This window comes from Callorhinus ursinus, unplaced genomic scaffold (genome assembly GCF_003265705.2).
Source record: "Callorhinus ursinus isolate GAN/ISIS: 27379988/994484 unplaced genomic scaffold, GSC_fseal_2.0 scaffold85, whole genome shotgun sequence".
Lineage (NCBI taxonomy): Eukaryota > Metazoa > Chordata > Mammalia > Carnivora > Otariidae > Callorhinus > Callorhinus ursinus.
The window spans coordinates 2,329,332-2,354,167 of NW_027397147.1; the positions used below are offsets into that span (position 1 = coordinate 2,329,332).

At 49.6% G+C, this 24,836-nt stretch overlaps 1 protein-coding gene across 1 annotated transcript; it reads right to left on the minus strand.

Annotated features, from left to right (window-relative positions):
• Nucleotides 1-440: 440 nt before the first annotated feature.
• On the minus strand, nt 441-24,744 carry EARS2 (glutamyl-tRNA synthetase 2, mitochondrial). The gene is made up of 9 exons (XM_025855475.2): nt 24,560-24,744; nt 22,019-22,174; nt 18,152-18,341; nt 14,016-14,488; nt 12,573-12,681; nt 9,266-9,419; nt 9,025-9,155; nt 4,386-4,521; nt 441-3,920 (listed from the first exon to the last, which is right to left on the minus strand). The coding sequence occupies exons 1-9, from the start codon at nt 24,696-24,698 to the stop codon at nt 3,837-3,839; spliced, it is 1,572 nt and encodes a 523-aa protein (XP_025711260.1). The 5' UTR covers nt 24,699-24,744; the 3' UTR covers nt 441-3,836.
• Nucleotides 24,745-24,836: the final 92 nt, after the last annotated feature.

The following is a 24,836-nucleotide window of genomic DNA, read 5'->3' on the forward strand; positions in this document are numbered from 1 at the left end:
AATAAAATCTTAAAAAAAAAAAAAAGGCTGTCTCATAGACAGTTGGATTCAAAGCAAATTACAGGCCGCAGACCAGCTTGCTAACCACAATTGCAAATCTTGCAAAGCGATGCTGGGAAACTATTAAATTTGGCAGACCAGCTGATGACTGCCGCTTCTATTTTTTTTTTTTTGACTGCCACTTCTAAACACACTGGTCTGACTGATGGGGCCCTTATTTTTTCCATAAGATCCTCACTTGATTCCCTACTATGTGTCAGGCAATAGGCCAGGCACCATGGTTATAACCAAGAATGAGGCAAACTGCCTGCCTTTCTTCATCTTACATTCTTTAGAGTAAGGGAGGGAGGCAGTAAACACGTACAAGTATGCTATATAATTTCATATAGTAATAAGTATTATGTAGAAACAAAGTAGGATAAAGGCAATAGAAATGAAATTCCAAATGTGGTTACAGAACAATAATTTTCTAGAAAAGATCCTCTCTGAGGGACACTGACAGAGAATGTGCTGAGGGGAAGGAACCACTCTCCCTACTCAGTACAGTGGGCCCCCCTGCAGCCACGGTCCTATTGTGTGACTCTGTCCCACTGGCCACAGCTGACTGGACCACGAGTAGACAGCTGACCCAAGTGAGGCCCATCAGATTCCTCCTGGGAATCTGGACGTGGAATACCAGTTATCTAACTGGTAGTGTAGGGTAAGAGGAGGATTCGGCTTTAAGGCTGGGGCAGTTGTTGGCCAAGTACAGAGAGAAAGAGAAAGGTGGCCTGCAGAAGGAAGACGAGGGGAGCAGACCCAGCTGAATGTTAGAGACTGGTGTGAGGGACAAAAGTGAGGTTCTTGAGTCCCAGTGGATTGGCAGGTACAGATTCCAGGCTCTCGAAAGGTCCAGCTGGAAGTCCTCCCGTTTGATCTGTGAGAGTCCTACCTCTCCGATAAATACCTTTTGCAGTTCAAGTTAGTCTGAGTGGGGGCGGGGGTGGCTGGGTGGCTCAGTCAGTTAAGGGTCTGCCTTAGGCTCGGGTCATGATCTCTGCGTCCTGGGATTGAGCCCTGTGTTGGGCTCCCCGCTCAGCGGGGCGTCTGCTTTTCCCTCTCCCACTGCCCCTCCCCCTGCTCCTTCTCTCTGTCAAATAAATAATCTTTTTTTTTTTTTTATTTTAAAGTCAGTCTGAGTGTTTCTATGCTTTACAATCAAGATTGCCCTTTCTAAGAATGAAAATACCGGTGGTGATGATGATGGTTAACAGATAACATCGGTTAAGTGCCAAGCACTGTTTTAAGAACTTTCCATATAACATCTATTTTTTCTCTTCTTTAAACTTTTTTATTGTTGTTAATCACCATACATTACATCATTAGTTTCTGATGTAGTGTTCCATGATTCATTGTTTGTGCATAACACCCAGTGCTCCACGCAGAACGTGCCCTCTTTAGTACCCATCCCCAGGCTAACCCCTCCCCCTACCCCTCTCCCCTCTAGAACCCTCAGTTTGTTCTTCAGAGTCCATCGGTTCGTCTCCCCCTCCAATTTACTCCCCTTCATTCTAACCCTCCTGCTATCTTTTTTTTTTAACATATACTGCCTTATTTGTTTCAGAGGTACAGATCTGTGATTAAACAGTCTTGCACAATTCACAGCGCTCACCATAGCACATACCCTTCCCAATGTCTACCACCCAGCCACCCCATCCCTCCCACCCCCCCACCACTCCAGCAACCCTCAGTTCATATAACATCTATTTTAATCCTTACGACTCTTTGAGACAGGAACACTTGCCAGCCCCATTTCACAGAGGAGGAAACTGAGGTCCAGAAGTCACATGGTGAGTAGGTGGTAGAACTGGCTTTTGAGTCTGGTAGTTGGCCTCCATGGCCTTTACCACTTCACCATGCTCTCAGAAGCCCCGGGGGAATGGACTTGAGGTTATTTCCAGTGTGTGGAGTCCCTTCACCCACACCCACGGTACTGAGCAAAACCCCCAGTGTGAAGACACATGCCGCTTTCTAGACCGCTCCCTCCAACTGAGAAAACGGCAGCCGCTTATCGATTCACGAGTCGGTTTCTAGTAACCGTGCTTGTGCCGTAGAAGCAGAGGCCCCGATGTCACTCCGTAGCTAAGGCTTGAGCTTGGACTCAGGGTTGTCATAAGCCTGAGTTTAAATCCTTGCTTTGCCTCATTCTATAACCTCGGGACACTTCATTAACTCTTCTGAGCCTCAGTTTCCCCACTTATAACACAAATAAGAATACCTCTCTCCTGGGGTTGTGGAAATTGAATGGCGATGGACTACAGTGTTTCTCATTTGGAGGCTGGCTGCCACATGGTTTCCCCATGAGTCTAGAAGCCTCAGCAGGGTCTTTCAAAAAAAATTTTTTAAAGATTTTATTTATTTGACAGAGAGACAGCGAGAGAGGGAACACAAGCAGGGGGAATGGGAAAGGGAGAAGCAGGCTTCCCACTGAGGAGGGAGCCTGATGCGGGACTCAATCCCAGGACCCTGGGATCATGACCTGAGCCAAAGGCAGATAGATGCTTAACGACTGAGCCACCCAGGTGCCCCCCCCAAATTTTTATTTTATTTATTCTTTTTCCAGTACGGTCTTTATAGACAGCCACCATCTTCCTTCCACTTTAGCCATTCCTATTTACCCCAATAAGAACATCTATTTCAGGGGCGCCTCGCTGGCTCAGTTGGAAGAGCATGAGACTCTTGATCTTGGGGTTGTGAATTTGAGCCCCATTTTGGGCACAGAAATTACTTAAATAAATAAAAATAAGTAAATAAAAAGAACATCTTATTTCAGAAACCTGTAGACAATGACTTAAAAAATGGGCAGAAGGAAGAGGTGGATATGAAGAAAAAGGTGTAAAACAGGCAGGGCGAAGGTCTCCAGTCCAAGGACCAGGCCTGGAGAACTGGAAAAGAGAAAGAGGTGACCTTTAGAGGAGACACAGGATGCCCCAAGTGCAAGAATAAAGAGCAGTATAAAACGCAGTGCTCACCCTTGGCAGACGGTCACTTCCCCTTTTACAAGCCCCAAAGGGTCTGCCGTCCGGTTTCAGCCCTGCATGCACCAGCCATCCTTGCCTGCTCCACATCCCAATGGGGCCCGAGAACTGAGACCCACGTGTCCAGGGAGCTGCCTCACTGTCAGGGGATGACCTGCATCCCCTCAACACTCATGCTGAAGCCCTAACCCCCAGGAGCTCAGAACGTGACTGGATGTGGAGACAGGATCCCTAAAGGGGTGATTAAGTTACAATTGGGCCATTAGGGTGGGCCTTACTCCAACCTGACCCATATCCTTCTAAGAGGAGATGTGAACACCCGGAGAGATGCCAAGACATGCCCTGAAGAAAGACCACGTGAGGACACAGAGAGAAGGTAGCCACGGGCAAGCCAAGGAGAGAGGCCTCTGCGAAGCCGCAACTGCTGACACCTTGAGCTTGGGACTCCCAGACTCCAGAACTGTGAGAAAATAATCTTCTGTTGTTTAAGCCACCTGTCTGGCAGCCTAAGCTGAATGTGAACCAGCCCCTAACCTGTGCCGTGTAACATGCTGTCCGAACCAGACACGAGGTGAGAAGAATCCATAAATGCACTGTGAGCACCCGCAGACTGTTTCCACTCGGGGTTCCTTCCATGAGCTTCCCCATGGGCTCCAGGCCCCTCCGTTTCCCTTGTTGTGCACCCACAGACTGTTTCCACTCGGGGTTCCTTCCACGAGCTTCCTGATGGGCTCCAGGCCATTCCGCTTCCCTCTGAAGGTGGTTTCCAGGCCCATCCAGGTTCCCAGGGCCAACTTCATTGTCCTGCACATCTGCTCTCTAGCTGGAAAGCACCTTCTGTATTCGTTCCCGCACTTCCTTCGCTCCCAAGGATACCATCATCTCGGCTACAGGGGGTCCTTGCTAAGAACGAAAAAAGAAAACACTGCCTCATTGCCTTAAGCTGCCGAAAGAGCAAACGCCCAGCCTCAGTCTGCAGGCACTCTGCCCCAGGCCAACCCCAGTGCTGCCGCCTGCCCCCCAGGGGGCACAGTTAGCTTTCTACTGTTTTTACTTTCTGCAGCTGAGGCTGGCTCCCAGGAGCCTGTATTCCTGTGCTGATATGTTTATTGCCCCCATTCAACCACCAGCTCCGTGCAGGTAGGGAGTGGGTGTGTTTCATTCACTGCTGTACCCACTGCACCCGGCACGGTGCTTGCACACACAGTAGGTACACCATAAATACTATCTGCTGAGTGACTGAAGGGAACGATTCCGCTTCATTTGTCTTTGTATCCCTGAGCCAGAGTTTAGTGCCGGCCAGTGAATGCCAGCTGAATGGATGAATGAGGGGCTCCAGGGAACCGTCCAGCCCAACTGCCCACCTACCAGCTGTCCGCTCAGGGCCACTCGGAGGAGCCGCATGACAGTACTGTGTTTGGTCCCTTCCAGGCCTTCAGATACCTTCCTCAGTTCGCTATTCAGCACGTCCTGAGTTAAGCTTGTACCGGGTCCTTCCAAAAGCCTAGAAAAGAGGGGTGCCTGGCTGGCTCAGTTGGAAGAGCATGCGACTCTTGATCTCAGGGTTGTGAGTTCGAGCCACATGTTGTGTGCAGAGATTACTAAAAAAAATAAACAGGGGCGACTAGATGCTCAGTCGGTTAAAGTCTGACTCCTGTCAGCTCAGGTCTTGATTTGAGGTTGTGAGTTCAAGCCCCGCATTGGGCTCTACACTGGGCACGGAGCCTACTTAATAGAATAATGGTAACAATTAAATAAATAAATAAACTTAAAAAAAAAAAATGAACAAAAGCCTAGGAAAGAGCCAGTCTATGGGGGTCAGTGGCAAGCAGGTGAGAGAAGGAATTTCAGAAGATTAACAGTCAGCTGTGACTGTTCAAGCCAGTATTCAAGCCTGCTTGGGGGAGAAGGGAGGGAAGGAAGATCTATTACCCCCACCCCCATCCAAGTTGAGGAAGAAAAATCACCAAGAGACCACATACACAGATAATCCAAGCACAATATAGGAAAACTACATAATAAGAGATTTTACTAATTTCTACCTCAATTATTATATGATCTGTATGCATCAGTTTTCTCATCTGTAAAGTGGGGATAGTAACAGTGTCTGCACCTCACAGGATTCTTGTGGGGCTAAAACTTGTCAGGAACTAGGTACATTGCCTGAACAGACAATAAGTACTCCAAAGTATTAGATCCCATAATACATTAAAAGATTAAATATTAGCTAACATTATTATATCCAAGAGCTCAAGGACATTGCAAGAGAATCTAAAAAAACGAACTTAGGAACAGGTTAGACACAGGATGGAAGAAGGAAGCCCTCTGGGAAATTACCTGAAATGGAGTGAAGGGAAGACCCTTTGGGGGAGTGTATAGCACAGAAGTGCAGGAAGAAAGACTTCAGGAGACCCCGGCTCCTGTAACACCACCCCACCAACTTGCTTTTTTTTTTTTAATTTTCAGGGCAGCAAACATGCTCTTGCATTCTCCCTTGCCTCCACTCTGGGGCACAATGAGATTCAGGCCTATCAGGTCTGCACATCCATGCTGGCCTTTATGAACTGTCCGGTTAAGTCACAGATGCCGCCTTCCCAGCGGCCAGGAACAGCATCTTGCACAGCGGCATGGAGAGGTAGGTGACCCAGGCCTGCGTGCATTTCCAGAAGGCCTTGTACTTGGCAGGCCACTGCACTTGGACGTGATGAAGCAGGGGAAGTAGGCCAGGGTGAAGCAGTTCCTAAAGTGGAAGAGGGTCATGGTGCCTGCTGCCTGGGGCCACCAGAGCGCAGGTCTCTGCATGAGCCGGCCTGGCAGCCCCTTCTTGCTACAACCATTCTTTGCTCACAAGTTGAAGCACTCCAGACCTAAAATCCAATAGGCCAGTCACTGCTCTCTGCTCTCCTGGCAGGCCAGCTGGGATCCTCTCACACAAGTGCGCTTGAGTTTCAAGAGACTCCCCAGTCACTTAGAGCTGGACTTGCCAAAAAAGAGTAACAACAACTCTGAGTTGGAGCGTAAGACAGACGCAGGGTGGGGTGGGTCTATTTGACGGCACCTTGCCAGTTCCCTTCAGCTACTGTGGAGACTCCAACTGGAAGTGCTGCCCAGGGGCCGGGGCTGGAGAGCTTCGCCAGTGCGGACGATCCACGATGCCTGTGATACCGCCTGTGCACATCGGGGTCCAGAGAGCCCCCTTCCAAGGCTGGGCTTCGTGCGGGGGCTACTGGCCCCGGGGAACCGCGTTCAGAAGTAACTCGAAGAGACTGCCGCTTCGCACTGACAGATTTCCTCCCTAACTCCGCATTTGAGCAACTGAGTTTCAGTGGGAGGCAAAAGTAATCATTCTTATTACATCGTTAACTGGGCCACATGATGACTGTTATTTCCAAAATCCAGGAGACAAAATCCGGAAAATATAAAATGTAACGTGGGAAAAAACAGGTACTCTCCTCCACATCGCTGTGGGGAAAGAGGCTGCCAAGGAGCTGGTGAAAGAGTGACAGGCCCCAGGCGGCCAACGATGGCAGCTCAGGACATGTTAGAGCTGGCCCAGAGCTTGGCGTGGGCACAGAAGGGACTTCGAGAAATCTGGCAGCTCTGAAATGCTTGAGTATCGGTTTTCCTGCCTTGAGTGGGAGCCCCAGACTGTCTCTGAAATCTAACCCCATGGCAGCGATGGGGAGTTAAGGCAATGGTCCTGGTGAATCAGAACTAAGGGCCCCTATGGTAGAATGCCCTAAATTAAGGGAGTATTAACAATAATGGCTCTTGGGAATTTATCCTGGAGATACACTTGCAAACCTGCCTAATGATGTCTATACATAGTTATTCATTGCAGCATTGTTTGTAACTGTAAAATCTGGAAGCAGTCCAAATGTCTACCAAGAGGAAATGAGTTAAATAAATTATGGTGAAGTGGCTTCATAATGGGACAGGTGCAACTGTAGAAAAGAACAAGAATGCTCTCTAGGCGCTGGGCAGCTCCACAGTGTCTTAAGTGAAACAAACAAACCAAAGACACGGGGCAGAACAGTGTTACCGTATTTCCGTGTAAAAAAGAAGGATCATTTAGATATAATCAGGAATAGTAGTAACGTACAGAGGGTTCGGAAAACTGGGTGGATGGGGGACAAGGATAAAAATGGGTTTGCCAATTATCTACCTTTCTTCTGCTTTCTGGGCTTCAAAACCAGGTTTGAGAGATCTGAATGTGTTCATCATCAAAATATTAAATTTAAGAACTTCTAAGAACGGAGGTATAGAAACATAGTGTTGAATACTCTCACATTATGCAAAGGAAACTGCTAAGTGTGGTGCATTTCTATTGGGAGCTGTAGTAGGACAGAAAACACGCTTTTTGCCATAGACCTTCTTGTACCATTTGTACATTACTGTATTTCTTGCCACGTGCTTTTCTTATCACTTCCAAATATGTATTAAAATATATTGAGCTTTCCAGGTATCGGGCACTGTCCGAGTACTTTGCACAGAGAAACATATGGCCTTGTAGTCCCAGCCTGCCTGGGTTTGAATCCCTGCTCCTCCAACTTATTGTAATTTTAGGCAAGTTACTTAGCCTCTCTGTGTCTCGATTTTCTCATCTATAAAATGGAGATAACGTTTTAACCTGATACTTCATTAGTTGCTGTGAGTTTAAGTATACCCCCCCACACGCCCCTCACATGTACCTAATGTATAGAATATATAAAATAGCCCACTGCAGGCATGTACGTAAGCAAACACTTATTACCTACTTTAACCTTCACAATAAAGGTGGGAGGAGGTAAGTAAAAAGGACACTGTGGGTTTTGCTGCCCAGCATCCGTCTGCCTTTCTCCTGATACCCCAAATCTCCTTGGGGAATCACCTCGCTCCCATTCTCAGCCCATGTGCCCTGACTGGGGGTCCATTTAAAGCCCGGGAGATCATGAGCTAACCTACGCTGATTGGCACGTCACACTCTCCAGGCTTTGATGACTGGTTCAGGGACAGGAAAACAAGGCTACCCGGGCTCTGTCAGCATCCATCTCAAGACACAGCTGAGGCTTTGTGCTGTTGGTGCCGTCTTATAACCAGAGCGCAGATACGAGAGAGGCTGCCAGTGGTCCCTTCTATCCTTTCTCCCTTTCGTATGCAGTGATAAAATTTTTAGCCAGCCTCATAGCTGCCAAGTTAAAAAATCTGTATTTTCCATGTGTGTGGCTTGGTGTGGCCCCCGAGACAGGCGTTCTAGCCAGCAGGGTATGGGTGGGAATGAACATGTAACCATTAAGTCAGGTCCGTAAGGGGAAGGAGCGTCCTGCTCTTCCCTTTTTCCTCCTTCCTCTTCTGGCTGAATTGTGGATGATCTGTGAGCCACCATGCACCACATGGACAAGAGCAAAGTCTAGGGACAGCAGGACCCTGGAGACCTGGGAAAAGCTCTTCAGCCCTGGATGGCCACTCCATATGGGGTAAGCACTGTCGTTTCTGTTGTCTGGTAGAAAGTCCTACCCTCTATCCACCCAAAGCAGAGTCCTTGCAGAAAAAGGAGCCAGTACGGAGAAGTGCAGAGCAGAAAATCAAAGGGACAGAGAGAAAAAGTAGGTCTTGGTGACATATTTTTGGCCCCTGCACAGCTTTGGTTGTATTTCTGTTCCTGTTCAGAGATAAGAACTATGGTGTCATCTCTACCTTGGAGATGAGGAAATGGGAGCTCAAAGAGGTGCAGTAAGTTGGCCACAGTGATGCCGTGTGGGCAGAAGAATAACCGGGTAAGTGGCGGTACTGGGAGGGAACACAGGGGACCCAACCCCAAAGCCCAAACACACCGCCCCGTCTGAGGAGGGTCTGGGCTCTTCTGGGGAAGCCCCCCTGCCAAACACAGCCAGTCAGCAATCATCTTGTCCAAACCCTCTTGCCAGCCATGGGGTGGTGTGGGGGCCCCACAGCCAGCCCTGGAGGAAGGGGGCCCTGGGAGAGGGAAGTCGGGTGTGGAGCCTTGAGCTTGGCTGTAGGAACTCACCCCAGCACACGTTTGGCAATCACGTCCACTTTCTCCGAAATGGTGCCCAGCTGCGCTAGTCCCACAGCAGGCCGAGTCCACAGGTAGGAGTGTGCCGGGGAGACCAGATCCTGCAGGCGGCAAATGTGACCCTAGGGGGCAGAGGCAGTCGTTGGATGTGCTGTGGACAGGGCTCGGACACACCGGGAAGGTAATGGGGGTGCCACCCACTCCTTCAGTCTCCTGGAGCTCCCCGACACACCTGTCTCAGCAGGATGATCCTCTCCACGTAGGCTGGGTCCAGGACCTCCCTGTCTTGCAGCTGGCTCCCGAATGTCTCCTCCACCAGGGCCTGCAGCTTCCCCACCAGCTGGTGCCTCTGAGTCTCGTTGCTCACCAACCGACAGAGGTGTAGCCTGTAAGAGAAGCCAAGGGACCATCCTGACACGGGCATTGCCAGCCCGCCCAAACCCCCTCTCCCCAGAGGAGTGGGGCGGCGGGGGGAGGAGGGGGTTGGAAGAATGATACATTATGTGAGCTGCCCCTCCCACAGCCTAGAAACAGAATATATACAGGAAAGAGATCTGGCCAAGGTCTGCAGCAGCCTGAGAGCCCCAAGCAACCCAGAAGAATATCCTGTTTTCAGTGTTCCTAAAATAGGAGCTAACATTTTAAACTAGGAAGAGATCACATAAAAATAGAGATTTCTGTCATCTCTCAGGAAATCCAAAGATCTGGCTGCAAAGGGCCCGAATTCCCCAAGCTTCAGTGGCTAGTGCAGAGTGGAGGCTGCCTGGCTCACAGGCACAGCATGCTCCAGTTTGCCAGGCCCTCTGCTCCCCAGTGCCTCTCCCGGCCGGCCACCCACCCTGTGCTACTGGCCTGGTCTCTACAGGCACCCAAGTTTACAAGGCAGACTCTGCAAGTGTCTGCCTCCTGGCACAGCTTAAAACATGGGGCTCTGGCACAAAGAGGCAGGGGTCAAGAATACAGATTGCTAGGATTCAAAGCCAGGGGACAGTTCAGAGGACAGAGTTGCTTCAATCCAGGGCTCACAGTTAAAAAGTTCAGGTTTTCTTTTCAGTTTGAATGTTCTTTTCCAGAATTCTTCTAACTGCCTTGTTCCCTCTCTTTGAAAGCAGCAAAGCCTCTAAGCAGGCCCTGTTGGTCCTCAGTCCCCTCCCGAGGCTGCCCTCACCGTGTCCCCAGCAATGTCGGAGGGACCCGAGAAGGAGAGGTACAGGGCTGAGGACCAATCTGCAGGAGCTTGGCCCTTGTCCTTGGCATGGAAGGCAGGGAGCAGTGGTGGGTGAGTTATGTCCTGGGCTCTGGAACCGGACAGGCCTGCGGATCAGACCAGTCCTGTGAGATGTCTGCTGCAAGTTACATGAACATTTAGAGCCTCAGGATGCTCGCGACCATGTGGCGATGATGGGGGGAGGGAGGGCTCTGTCACAGGGCACTGTGCAGATTACATGAGGGACCATCTGTAAAGCACAGAGCTGGAGATGGGCAGGGAGTCGGAACAGAGGCTCCCACACATCAGTGGTGGAAGAAGGAGACCCTCTGGGAAGCTATCTAGAGCGCACAACTATCTAAAAAACATAATGATTTTTTTTATAGTTGTTTTTTTTTTTAAGATTTTATTTGTCAGAGAGAAACACAGCGAGAGAGGGAACACAAGCAGGGGGGAGTGGGAGAGGGAGAAGCAGGCTTCCCACGGAGCAGGGAGCCCGATGATGAGCCGAAGGCAGAAGCTTAACGACTGAGCCACCCAGGCGCCCCCATAATGATTTTTTTTTTTTAAAGATTTTATTTATTTAATTGACAGAGAGAGAGGGAACACAAGCCGGGGAAGTGGGAGAGGGAGAAGCAGGCTTCCCGCGGAACGGGGAGCTCCATGCGGGGCTCGATCCCAGGACCCTGGGATCATGACCTGAGCCGAAGGCAGTCGCTTAACCAACTGAGCCACCCAGGCGCCCCCCATAATGATTTTCTTAAAAGGAATTAAAACCACATGCTGAAACTGTTCCGAAGCCAGCCTCAGCAGCGAGATGAGACAGTAGAAAGAAAGCAATCAAGAGACCCTAGCGGCTAAGCTTGAGATAACATGCATCAGGTCCAGGGCCTGGGAGGCGGTAAGTGCTAGACAGATGGTCATTACTGTTACTACTCCTACCACACCTCTAGTGCTGCTCTGGCAACGACTATTACTACCTTTACTACTAGCACGGAAATAATCACAGCAATGGCTCGATGCTAGAAACATCTAAACATGACAGCTTTGGCTGCATTAACTTCATGAGTGTCAGTTCCAACACTGCATCTCCTCCCTGATTCATGCTGAGCAAAGCCCACCTCTACCTTCCTCTGGCTGCCCTCATGCTTCAGGGGGGACTAGAATGGGTCACCAGGTATCTCCCCCATTCTGTCCCCATTTCCCCGAGATGCTGCTTTCCCTACAATCAGTAAAGTAGGGTACAAGTTGCATTCACTCTTGAATGCCCCATTTGAGAGATGCCTGCTATTTACTGTGTGAACTTGGGCTAGTTATGGAACTGCCCTAGGTCTCGGTTTCTGCATATGCAAAATAGAGCAGAGTCAGGCAACTGACCTCAGAGGTCTAATGGGAGAAATAAATGAAGTAATATCCTTAAAACACCTGCAGCCAATGTGAACTCTCTGGGCTCACGTAAGTAAGGCACTGAGGAGAGCCTGTCCCCAAACTGGTGCTCAGGACATGGCATCAATGAGTCCCTTGTCCCCTCAGTACACATCTGTCCACTGGCTTTACCGCTGAGGCCCTTAGATGGATATGTCAACAGTGACCTGAACTGTAACTGGATTTACAGCTGTGAGTGAAGCACTACGTGAAATGTACAACAGGTGCCATGAGACGATGCTCATTCACTGCTGGCTGCGGGACCTGGGGGGTGATTCTGAGATGAAGATGCCTCTTCTCCAGGCCGTGGTTAACAGAATCCATGCCAGGGATGGCCAGGACAATGGTAATGACAAAAACAGCACCTACTATTTACTGAACGCTTTTCATGTGCCAGGGGCTGTGCAAAGTACTTTGACGCAATGTTTAATTTAACTGAACTTTTTTTTTTTTTAAGATTTTATTTATTTGACAGACAGATACAGAGCGAGAGAGGGAACACAAGCAGGGGGAGTGGGAGAGGGAGAAGCAGGCTTCCCGCAGAGCAGGGAGCCCGATGTGGGGCTCGATCCCAGGACCCTGGGATGATGACCTGAGCCGAAGGCAGACGCTTAACGACTGAGCCACCCTGGTGCCCCAATTTAACTGAACTCTTAACGACAGTTGCACAAGGTGGGTACTGTTATCAGTCCCATGTTCGAAAAGAGGATACAGAGGATCCAGGAAGTTAGGTGATTTACATGCTCTGTGTCAGCTCACAGAACGGTAGACACCTGAGCCCACAATCAAAATCAGGTCCGTGTGATTCCAAAGCCCACTAGACCCTCTGCCCTGGGGACCCATCATTAGCAAGAAAGCCCTTTTCTACCAGCGTCCCCCCCTCCCCCTGCCAAGGCTCTCCACTCACCTGTTGAATTCTGGGAGCTTCTCCAGGTCCAACAGGGCTGAGTGGCAGGTGATCCGGGTCAGGTCAAACTGTGTTATCAGTTCTGGCAAGGTCCTGCCCATCTGGTTCTCTGTAAGTAGGCATGCCCAGCCTCAGCCCCCTGCCTCTTTCAATCACAAGGGAGGCTGGTTGAGCACGTTCTGGGTTCCCCATTGCATTCTGACCAAAGGGATTCAACTTCTAGCTCTTTAATAGATCAAGGGTCCGAATGAGCTTTCATTTGCAGAAAGGATTCTGTCCCTCAAAAAAGCAAGTTTGAAAATCAGGCTAAACAACCCTCACTGCCCCCAAAGATGCGAGCTGCAGAACAGCATGCTCATGGCCTGGCTCTGCCCAGAGATTCTGATTCCACTGGGTTGGGCTGTGGTCTGAGCATCAGTATGTTTTACAAGCCTCCCGGGTGATTCCCAAGTGCAGGCAGTGTTGAGAATTGCTGTGTTGGGAGCCCCTCCTCCTGAGCAGCAGCTCCGCCCCATACAATCGGTGGGCATCATAGTCAGGCCTGGGCCTCAAGGGAGCCTCTGCCATGTCCCTTACAGGCTGTGTGACTTTGGTAAGTCACTCAAACCTCTCTGAGCCTCTCAATCCTCTTAGAAACAGCAAGGATAATAAATACCTCTCAAGGATATTTCAAGGAGTAAGCCAGATAAGAGCAGAATAAACAGTAAGCAGACTATCACTGCCACATTTTCAGAAATCCCCTTCACAAAGAGGTCATCCTAATTTGCTGCTTCTTTAACCTTTGGGCTCTAAGTCTTGGGCCAAGGGTAAAGGCTCAGCTGGAATAAACTAGGGTCATAGTAATCTTAGTAACACTGCTGAAATCCATACTTGCCACAGAGGTAGTAATATAATTGTCAGAATCCTAGGATCTATAATTTTCGGGGCTCCTGGGTGGCTCAGTTGGTTGAGCGGCTGCCTTTGGCTCATGTCATGATCTCAGGGTCCTGGGATCGAGTCCTGCATGGGGCTCCCTGCTCAGTGGGGAGTCTGCTTCTGCCTCTCCCTCTCCCCCTCCTCCCTGCTCGTGCTCTCTAATAAATAAAATCTTTAAAAAAAAAATCTGTAATTTCCGTGCTTACTACGAGGCAGATAACTTTCCTGGATGCCTCATACTCACGAGCTCAGTGCATCCTAACCTTATGAGGAAGATCCTTATCCCCATTTTACAGATGAGGCAGGTGAAGCTCACAGACCATAAGGTCCTTAAGGGCAGGGGTTACATCTATCTCGTTCACTGTCGTAGCCCCAGCACTTAACACCACTTCTTGCTCAATAAACACAAGAATGAACTTCGGCAAGACTGCAGGTGGCACAGCCGGGGCTGAAGACCAGGTGGGCCTGAACCAAAGCCCTAGCTCTTCACTGCTATGGTCCCACAGGACCTCCCAAGTGGGTGGGTACCTGCAAACCCTGAGCCACAGTTGGTGATGATATCAAGCAAGGCATCCGGCAGGAAGTCGGCAGCCACAAAATGCTCCACGAAAATGTCCCCTTGCCTCTTGGACAACTTGCTGCCATCCCTGTTGAGGAGCAGGGGCAGGTGGGCAAAGCGAGGTGGCTGCCAGCCCAGGGCCTGGTAGAGGAGCAGATGCTTGGAGGTGGAGACTAGCCACTCGGAGCCGCGCAGCACGTGGCTGATGCCCATGTGGTGGTCGTCCACCACGCAGGCCAGGTGGTACGTGGGGAAGCCATCGCTCTTCAGGATGACCGGGTCCCCCTCCACATGTGCCACCTCATGCCGATTCCAGCCGTACACCAGGTCCTGGAAGGCTGGCGCTTCCCCCTCCAGGCGGAAGCGGATTGCAGGTTTGGGGCCTTGGGCTAGCTTCTGGGCCACCTGCCCCTGGCTCAGGTTCCGGCACCGATTGTCGTATCTGTTGGGGAGCAGAGCAGCATGATAGCTAGGGGCACCAAAGACAGACGTGAGTTCTACCTTTGTCTCTGATGGTTAGGTGACCTAGGTTAAGTCGTGTATTTCTCTAGCTCTTCTTCCGGTCTCCAACAGGGATAAGAAGAGGGATATATTGGAAAACCAAGTAAGATGACAGCATGACACACATGCCTACCTGTCAGCCTGTCCCTCTGCTTCGTTAGCGAGGAGATGGCAAAATGCTGAGTCGGTTGAATCATGGCTGGTGTAGCCGATCATGCAATCGCTTTCCCCTATGCCAGCGACTGGTCCAGGTAGGACCACTCTACTCACTGAGACTCAAAGAAAAGTCTGCTTGGGGGCAAGCAGGGGAGGGTTAGGGTCCTGGGAAAGATTTTCTCTCCAATCGAGAGTGAAAGACCCACAAGAGGAAAATCCCTTTTTATTCCCTGCCTTCCTTCTCCTTCTGCGCTCTTCAGCTGCTGTCCTATGAGGACAGAATGCTTGGAGCCACTGCAGCCACTCGCAAGGGATGGGGGTGGGGCAGGAGAGGCAGGGATGGGCCAAAACAGAGCTCTGATGTCTTGAAGCTGCTGGTTTTATCCATGAGTCTCTCACCTCCAGACTTTTTTTTTTTTTGGTTGCAAAAAGGTGGTTTTTATGGGCAGAAAGAGCTGCTACCTCACCTCCAGACTTCTGCAGAGTAACTGGTAAATGTCTGTGTGGGTTATGCCCTGGCTACTCCAAGTACAGTCTGTGGACCCCCAGCAGCAGCCCCACCTGGGAGCCGGTCCGAAATGTGGCATCTCGGGCCCACACCCCAGATGTGGTGGATCTGAATCTTCATGTTAACTAGATCCCCAGGTGAGCCATCTGCATGTGAAAGTACGAGAAGCTTTGGCTTGTCCCCCCCTTTTTTTAAATTCTTTTAGTAAACTCTACCCCCAACATGGGGCTTAAACTCATGACCCTGAGATCAAGAGTCGTGTGCTCCATTGACTAACCCAGCCTGGTCCCCTGGTTTGTCCCTTTTCCTTTTTTAATTTTTTTATTGTTATGTTAATCACCATATATTACATCATTTGTTTTTGATGTTGTGTTCCATGATTCATTGTTTGTTCATAACACCCAGTGCTCCATGCAGAATGTGCCCTCTTTAATACCCATCACCAGGCTAACCCATCCCCCTACCCTCCTCCCCTCTAGAACCCTCAGTTTGTTTTTCAGAGTCGATCATCTCTCATGGTTCGTCTCCCCCTCTGACTTACTCCCCTTCATTCTTCCTCTCCTGCTATCTTCTTTTTCTTTTTTCTTAAAATATGTTGCGTTATTTGTTTCAGAAGTACAGATCTGTGATTCAACAGTCTTGCACAATTCACAGCGCTCACCGTAGCACATACCCTCCCCAATGTCTATCACCCAGCCACCCCATCCCTCCCACCCCCAACCACTCCAGTAACACTCAGTTTGTTCCTGAGATTAAGAATCCCTCGTATCAGTGAGGTAATATGATACATGTATTTCTCTGATTGACTTATTTCACTCAGCATAACACCCTCCAGTTCCATCCATGTCGTTGCAAATGGCAAGATCTCATTCCTTTTGATGGCTGCATAATATTCCATTGTGTATATATACCACCTCTTCTTTATCCATTCATCTGTCGATGGACATCTTGGCTCTTTCCACAGTTTGGCTGTTGTTGGTTTGTCCCTTTTCCATAGGGCATTCCATTACTTGCTCCCCAAAGCATCCTGATACACAAATTTAAGGCTTGAAAACATACTCCTTAACACAGAGTTAAGTGTTAATTAGTAAATGGCTGTGCGGATTCCACAAGAGAACTTGACCGTAATTTTAAAAAAAGAACCTTCTGCCAATGGACAAGTGGACTGTTTTAACAAAAGAGCAATGCTGCAATGAATGTCATGACCTCATAGAAACATCCAGTCCTTGCCCAAACAGTTCATTTAAATTGGAACTCCCCAGTGGCACTTGGCTGGCTCAGTCGGTAGACCTTGCAACTCTTGATCTCAGGGTCGTGAGTTCAAGCCCCACATTGGGTGTGGAGCCTACGTTAAAAAAAAAAAAAAAAGGGGGGGGTGGCACCTGGCTGGCTCAGGCAGAAGACCATCTGACTCTTGATTTCAAGGCTGTGAGTTCAAGCCCCATGTTGGGTGTACAGATCATTTAAATAAACTTAAAAAAAAAGTTTTAAAAATTCTTTAAAAAATAGGGGCTCCTAAAAAAAAATATAGGGGCTCCTGTGTGGATCAGTTGGTTAAGCGTCTCTGGATTTCAGCTCAGGTTGTGATCTCAGGGTCATGAGATGGAGCCCCACATCGAGCTCCATGCACAGTGTGGAGCCTGTTTGAGATCCTCTCTCTCCCTTTGCCCCTCCACCCAGCCCCCCATGTTCACACGCATGCACCCTCTCTCAAAAAAAATAACAAAAAAATAAAATTCTTTAACAATAAATAAATAAACAAATAATAAATAAATAACTGGAACTCAGATGTCCTGATGCAACTGCTCATAGGAAGCAAGGTGGTCAAGGGCCACAGGGCAGTGTCTATCAAAGCTCCAAACTGGCCCTAGATTCCCACATCTAGGAGGGTCTCCAACAAATGCCCTGCACATGGGTACAACGATGTATGTCACCACGATCCAACCCAGCTCTTCTGTTTTAACTACAGATTAGAAATGGCAGAAAGCTTCATTGGTAAGAAACTGGTTAAGGGCTGGTACATCTGTACAGCAGAATATTACACAAGCCAAACAAAAATCTATGGGCCAGTACAGACTGGGTCCCCTCAAGATGGTAAGTGGGAACAGTTAAGTTGCACAGTCTGCATACTGTGTGCTGCCGTTGAAATCAGGGAGAAGAGAAACAATACGCATTTCTCAGGGTCTGCATCGAGTGTCTCTGGAGGAGACCTAAGAAGATTCTAATGGCATTTGTCTATGGCGAGGGAAACGGAGTGGCCAGAGTCAGGGTTAGGAAAGATCTTTGCACACATAGCGCTCTGGACCTGAAAACATTTTACTTCCTCAGAACAACCAATAATTGAAATGACACATTAGTGCTGCCTGAGAGCCAATGTGGCAGGCAGCTCTGACATGGCCCCAGTGATCCCAACCTCCGGGGTTTCTGCCCCCGTGGCATCCCCTCCCTGGAGCATGGGCTGGACCTAGTGGCTTCTTTCTTAGGAACAGAATGCAGAAGTGATGCGATGTCTCTTCCTGGATTCAGTTACGAAAAGACCCGGGTTTCTGTCTTGCTTGCTCTCTTTTGCTTTCGGTCTGGCTCACTCGCAGTGAAGCCAGCTGCTATGCGGGGAGCTGCCCTGTGTCCAGGCCCGCATGGCAAGGAGCTCGAGTCTCCAGACAACAGCCAGTGTGGCCCGGGGTCTGCCAACAGCCTCACGAGAGAAATGGAAGCAGATCCTCCGCCAGCCAAGCCTTGAGAAAACTGCAAACCTGGCCAAAACCTTGACTGGAGCTTTGCGAGAGACCCTGAACCGAGGGAGCCAGCTAGGCTGTAGCCAGGCTCCCGACCCACAGAGGCCATGCAGGGACCACAGTCTGGGGGCGATCTGTTACACAGCAACAGCCCAGGGACATATGCAACTTCGGGGAAGCAGCCTCAAGAGGCTGGGGCTCTCACCGGGGCGTCTGATGGTTCCTCAGGGCCTCCTTCTTCAGGAGCTCCAGCCGCTGCGGTGAGCAGAAGCAGCGGTAAGCGGCGCCAGACTCCAGCAGCGCTTCCGTGGCCTGGGCGTACAGCTCGAGCCGCTGGGACTGCTGGTAGGGCCCGGCAGGACCTCCCCGGCGGGGGCTCTCGTCAGGCGGGATGCCTGCGGCACAGCAAGAGACCATGATCACCAAGATGCTCGCAGCACTGGTTCCTGGGCACTGTTCTCTGTGCTGTAGGCAAACAGTAAATCTCCCAATGCTCACAACAATCCTCAAGGTCATTACTGTTTCGATTTCCCTTGTACAGATGAGAAGTTGCGAGATAAGAGAGGCTAAGGGCTCAAGGTCGTGGGGCCTGCCAGATAAGGAGTCACGGAGGTGTGTTGCCTCCGCAGTCCACGCTCCCGACGGCACGTGCTCTCCTCCCATCCCTTGCCCGTGGAGCGGGAGAGGAGCCCAGGCCTGGAACAGCTAGCTCAGAACGAGGAATGGGTCAGGGCACAGCCCAGCAGGCCCTGGCTGGACCCCTAGTTCTGCACCTCAGAAGCTGGGACAAGGGACCCTGAAGATGTGTGAGAGCTGCAGAGCCACACACTTACCAGGCTGCTTTTATGTTCTATGATCTCCACTAAAGCCTCAGAACTGCCCTGCCACGTAGATGTCATCCTGACGCCCTTCAGTAGGGATACTGAGGCACAGGCGGGCTCTGTTCCCTCACTTGGCCAAGGACAAGGGGTGCAACTGCATGGGAACCCAGACGAGCAGGCCCCAGAATCCACGCTTTTAACCTCAGCAGCCTTCCCCGCAAAGCAGAGCGAACAGTCTACCATGCGGAATGGCAGCAAGAACGGGATGCGTCAGCGCTTACACAGCGCTCAGCCCAAGGCTCACCTGCAGAACTGCCACGCTGTGTGCCGTGAAATGAAATGGGACCTGTTCTAAAGCCACAGCCCCAACCCAAGGTCCAGTTTCCTCAGGTCACAAAGGACAGATTTGATCAATAAACACTTCCCGCAGAGACAGAAGGGACACACAGGAGAGCTGGACGGTGGTGTTTCTGCCCTCAAATGGCTTTCCAATGAGTTCGGAAAGTGAGGACATGATTAATCCTGCATACCCGACATTAACACAGATTCTGCAGGCACACAGGCCTGGGTTCAAACACACTGGCCTGCTCTGGGGCCTTGAGCAAGTCACCCTTCAGAGCCTCCATTTCCTAGTTACAAATAACAACTCTCCTGGGCACCACCATGCTGTTAGCATGAGCCGACACACGTGAAGGGCTCAGTGCCTCGTTACCTAAGTGCTAAGCACTCAGTTTGGGCTGTGATCATGATCATTCAGCTCCCTCTCTGGCTGGGCCTCTATTTCTTCATTTGTCAGAAAAGACAGTGACTTAGGTACATTTGGGAGCCCCTTCCTGACCTAACCTTAACATGTTTGGTACTTGGATTGCCCCCAGGCTTAAGAGCAATTCCACTAGGGGAACTGAAAATGTATGCTCATGTAAAAACTAGTATGTAAATGTTCACAGCAGTTCCACTCACTGGAGTCAAAAAAGTGGGGCAGCCGGGTGGCTCAGTGACGTGTTCAACACTTGATTTTGGCTCAGGTCATGATCTCAGGGTCATGAGATGGAGCCCCGAGTCGGGCTCCGTGCTCAGTGGGGAGTCTGCTTGAGATTCTCTCTCTCCCTCTGCCCATCCACCGCTTGCTCTCTCTCTCTAAAATAACTAAATCTTAAAAAAAAAAAAAGTCAAAAAAGTGGAAATAATCCAAATGCCCATCCACTGATGAACAGAAGGTGGTATTTCCATATAAGGAATATTATTTGGTCACAAAGAGGAATGAAGTATTGACATGTGCTACTACACAGAACCCCTCCGCTAAGAGCCAGTCACTAAAGGTACATGTTATTCGAGTCCATTTATCGGAGATGTCCGCAATTGGCAAACCACACAGACAGAAAGTAGATTAGTGATTGCTGGGGCTGCGAGGAAGCAGGAATAGGGAGCGACTGCTAATAGATACAGGGTTTTGTTTTGGGAGGATGGAAATGTTCTGAAACTGGATGGTGGTGATGGCTGGCATAACAGTGAACATACTAAAAAACCACTGATTTGTACACTTTGAAATGGTGAATTTCATATCCAGTTAATTATATGTCAGTTACAACAACAACAGCAACACAAGGTGACTCCTGAAGCAGGAAGCTACAGAAGTCAGCCACTACTCTGCCTCATCACAAGGCTGGGGGCGGGGGGGAGCTCCGCTGAGGGGCCGCAGGCCACACTCATGCAATCGTGCTGCCCCAGGAGTTCCGAGAGTGGGACCTGTTTGTCACTGTACTGCTCGTGCCTAGTACAGTGCCTGACGGGTAGCAGGAGCTCCCTGAAATCCAAGTTCTCAACCTAGTCTGCCCGGCGCTACATGGTTCAGCTCTGGCCAACCCATCTTCGCAGTCCCTCTGCTTTGCTCACTGTGCTTGGGCCACGCCGGCCTCTTCGCTGTTCCTCTAACACACACTACACTTGCCTGCAGCAGGGCCTTCCCATCTGCTCTTCCCTCTGCTTTGAATAGTCTTCGCCCAGGCAACCACGGGGCCGGCCCTTCACTATGCAATCTCTGCTTTCGGGTCACCTCCTCCTAGAAGACCACCCTATCTGAGAGAGGATCCCTCCATGCCAGTTCCCTAATCTGTCACACTTGTCTCCACCACACTCATCAACACTTAATGTCACAGTGAGGATGAATTAATCTGTTCATCTGTCCTCTCCTACTTACTGGGCACTGGGTGTCTGTTCAGTGCTGGAACAGGACCTTCATTACAGTTAAGTGATCTTCGTGAATGAATTCCTTTTATTCAACTCATTTTTTTTTTTTACGATTTTATTTGACAGAGAGAGAGAGACAGTGAGAGAGGGAACACAAGCAGGGGGAGTGGGAGAGGGAGAAGCAGGCTTCCTGCTGAGCAGGGAGCCCAATGTGGGGCTTGATCCCAGGGATCTGGGATCATGACCTGAGCCAAAAGCAGACGCTTAACGACTGAGCCACCCAGGCACCCCTTATTCAACTAATCTTAACTAAGCATCTGCTATAACATTCTACAACAGAAGGTACAAATGAAATTGGTTTTTGACCTTCGGGAACCCAAAGTCTCGTTAATAATTTACCTGAGATTAAGATACACGTCTCATAAAAGTCTTGGTACTTTTGGTGTTTTTCCTTGGTGAGCTTAACTGGTTATACCTGCCCTGACAGATAGGCGACTGTTGACCCAGGGAACATACACTCTTCCTTGTCTTCCTGGAGTTTAGGAGGCCTCTGGATTAAACATCCCACAAAACTGACTTTAGAGGCTGCACACATTTTGTTTGGATCACACAACGTGGTTTAAAAAAAAAAAATCTGGGCTCAAGTTTAACAATGGGAAGTGTTCGCTAAAAAAAAAACAAAAACAAAAAACCAGTAACAAAAACCTGGATTTCTGACTCCTCTGGGAAGTAAGAAGATTGAACAAATTGGGCCAGCACTCCCACATGGGAACAAGGAGCTGGAGCTTTCTCCTGCTCACTACAGGCCCCGCCTCTCCAGCTCCATCCTATGCTTGGCCTGAGAACCTGAGGTAAGAACAGGAACCTCAGAATAGCCTTGGAGCTTTTCCTCAGGGAGCTTCAGCATGTTTTGGGGAGGCACATGCCACCCGAGGCAGCATAAATGTACCCACCTCTCTAGGAAGTCCTCGTTCTCCATCTTGGTCCCCGTGAGAAGACCTACAGGCTCCTTTCCCTGCTCCCTCTTCCCCCTTGGAGAAGGGTCCTTCCCCGGCCTGCCTCACCTGCCCACTCCAGCATGTGTTCAATATTCTCTGCTGCCCCAGGCACAAGGCGGGTCTGATCTGTGTCCTCCAGCCTGAGGAGGAAGCTCCCCTGGTGCTTCTTGGCAAAGATATAGTTGTACAAGGCAGTGCGGAGGCCGCCCAGGTGCAAGAAGCCTGGGAAAAGAAGAGAACAGCTCAGACAAGACACGGAAGATGAACTGACATGCCTCAGCCAAGAGGCAAGCATGCCCTGCTTGTAACAGGATGTCCCAGCAAGTATCAAAGCTCAAAAAAATGCTACCCCGTCCCATCTTTCTAGCCAGGACCCAGACAGACGACCACAGAGGATTGGAGTGGTCCACTCGTTTAGCCCCTCATCCCGGAAGCAGAAGACCACCCACGTCTTAAGAGCGTGTAATGTTGTAAAGACTCCCAACTCTCCCCAGCTGCACCCACTGTTCTATTTTGAGATGTGCCTCAAAGCCAAGTTTTACCCAAATGAGGACAAGCAGAGGATTATCCATGGAAGCCATATCACATGTGCACTTAGCGTGTGCAAATTCAGTAATGTGCTTGGGTAAAAAAAAAATTAATTACAAACTGGAGATACCATACAATTACATTTTGCATAGACTCTCTGATTTTTACCTGAAGTTTTGGCTTTGAACACTAACCAAAAGTAATACTTGATTCTACTATATTTCTCTTCACCTGAGTTCAAACTCCTAAGATTTTACTTTTCTAACATTCCTGACTGAAAGCTTAAAATTAAACATTTTCCCATTTCCCCTTGTCCTGTCTTCTTCAGGTCAGGCCACAGCCCTGTCTCCACAATGAGCTTCTGTGCATCTACAGAAACAGGAGGCAGCAAAGGACACGAAAGGCAGACTCCCGTTCAACACTGATTATGTGTGACTCTCTGCGGGTTATCGCAAGGCCACCACAAAATCAGTGGTCCCCAAGATGGAAGATGGGGGTCCAGTAATTGAAAGCAAGACCCCTTAAATAAACCTGGATTTAAATTCTGCATCGATTTACTGGTTGCTATCCCATGGGCACTCTATTTCACTTGTCTGAGCTTCAGTCTTCCATCTGTTAGAGATTAAAAACAAAAAAATGGAAACCTCCCTTACACAGTTGTTGTGAGACCTAAATGTTGATCAAAGTACAGCTTTCCATTAATTTTAGTAATTAGTGATCTCGGTTGCTTGATAATTCTTTTATCTGTCTGTAGTCAACACCCTTTTCTGTATGGGGTTTTCCTGCAAATTAGCAAGGAAAATGAGAACTATAATCATAATAGAGAATATTGTTTATTAAGCTCTAAGAATACCAGACCTTGCTAAGTGCCTCAGCTGCATTAGTTCAAACCCATGAGGCAGGTACCATCACTCGACCTGTCTGACAGAGGGTAAAACTCAGAAGCTCAGAAAGGTTATGTAATTTGCCCATGTCACACAGCTGAAAAGTGACAAAGCCAGCAATCTGGACCCAGTCAATCTCAGGCCTTGGCACCCAACTACTACGAGTGCTCCGCAAAGCAAGGCACAGACCAGTGCTGGTCTGCAAACTGTTGCCAGTTCACAACAAAGCACAGAAATTGAGAATAAATGTTTAGAAACTTAACAGCAATGTGACAGAGTAATTTTATATCTGGTGAATCTAGTAACAATAGGCTCACATTTTGTATGCTTTTAATATTTTTTCCTTTTTACTAGCTGATTTATGTTGGTTCTATAAAAATATTGATCCACAATCAATTGGGAATTAAAAACCAGTCCTGTCAACAATGGTTTGAGAAGCCCACTCTGCATTCTACCGCCTGCCAGGAAAGATCCTGCCACAAAGGAAGCCTTAGGTGTGGATCCTAAGGTTCAGAATGAGGGAGACACGCTCGGTGGGGAGAGGCCAGAAGGTAGGCTCCCTGAGGAAAAAAACCCGGGCAACTAGCGGGTAGGCCCCGACAAGATCTCCACTAGGGTAAACAATGAGCCCCTGCCTCCCTCTCTAACCACAGGGCCTTTGTACCTGCAATTTCCTCTGCCCATAAGGTTCCTCCTATAAGCTTAAGGATAGTTAGCTTCTTGTGTTTTGGTTCTCAGCTCAAATGATACGTCCTCAACGAGGCCTTCTTGAGCTTCCTACCTAACCCCCAGCTCCCTCTCCTGCTTCATTTCTCACGTGGCACCTGTGACTACCTAAAAGTAGTTATTTTTTACACGTTGTTTGTCGCGGTCACTACAACGTAAGCTTCTTGAGAATAGGAGCCATACGTTCCCGAAGACCACCGTATCCAATGCTTAAAGAGTACCTAGTACACAGTTTGTATTCGGTACACATTTATTGAATACACGAATAAGAGACCTAAAGAGATGGTACACAAAGAACTTCCTGGCTATGTGAATAATTTCCGCTCGTAGACCTGTTTCTGCCTCTGTAAAATGGGGTCGCGCTGCCCGCCGAGTCTGACTCCACCGGAAGGGATTCTTTCGGGAACATTCGGGGGGCGGGCACGGGACGGTGGACAGCGACCTGCAGCGTCACGTCCGCCAAGGTTACCTGTAGGACTGGGGGCGAACCGCACTCGCACCGCAGCCCCGGGATCAGTGCCCAGGCTGGCTTCGCGCCGTCCCATGGGGCGGCCCAAGGCCGCTGGGGGCCTCACCGACTGCAGCAGCCTCTTCAGGAGCACCGCCATGTGGAATGGAAACGCACACGTGGGCTTCCTCGTGCATCACTTCCGGGGCCTCTCCCAGCCAGTCCGCTTCAGCCACAGAGGGCGCAGCCCCGCCCCTTAAAGGCGCAGCCCCGCCCCTTAAAGGCGCAGCCCCGCCCC

Bases quoted from the DNA above. Each gene is read 5' to 3' on its own strand.
- EARS2 (XM_025855475.2), bottom strand. From the start codon at position 24,698: ATGGCGGTGCTCCTGAAGAGGCTGCTGCAGTCGGTGAGGCCCCCAGCG. The intron at 14,489-18,151 runs GTGAGAGCCCCA...GCTCCCCAACAG, and splicing joins AGGAACCATCAGACGCCCCG to ATACGACAATCGGTGCCGGA. The intron at 3,921-4,385 runs GTAGGTGGGCAG...TTTCGTTCTTAG, and splicing joins TGGCCCTGAGCGGACAGCTG to CAAGGACCCCCTGTAGCCGA.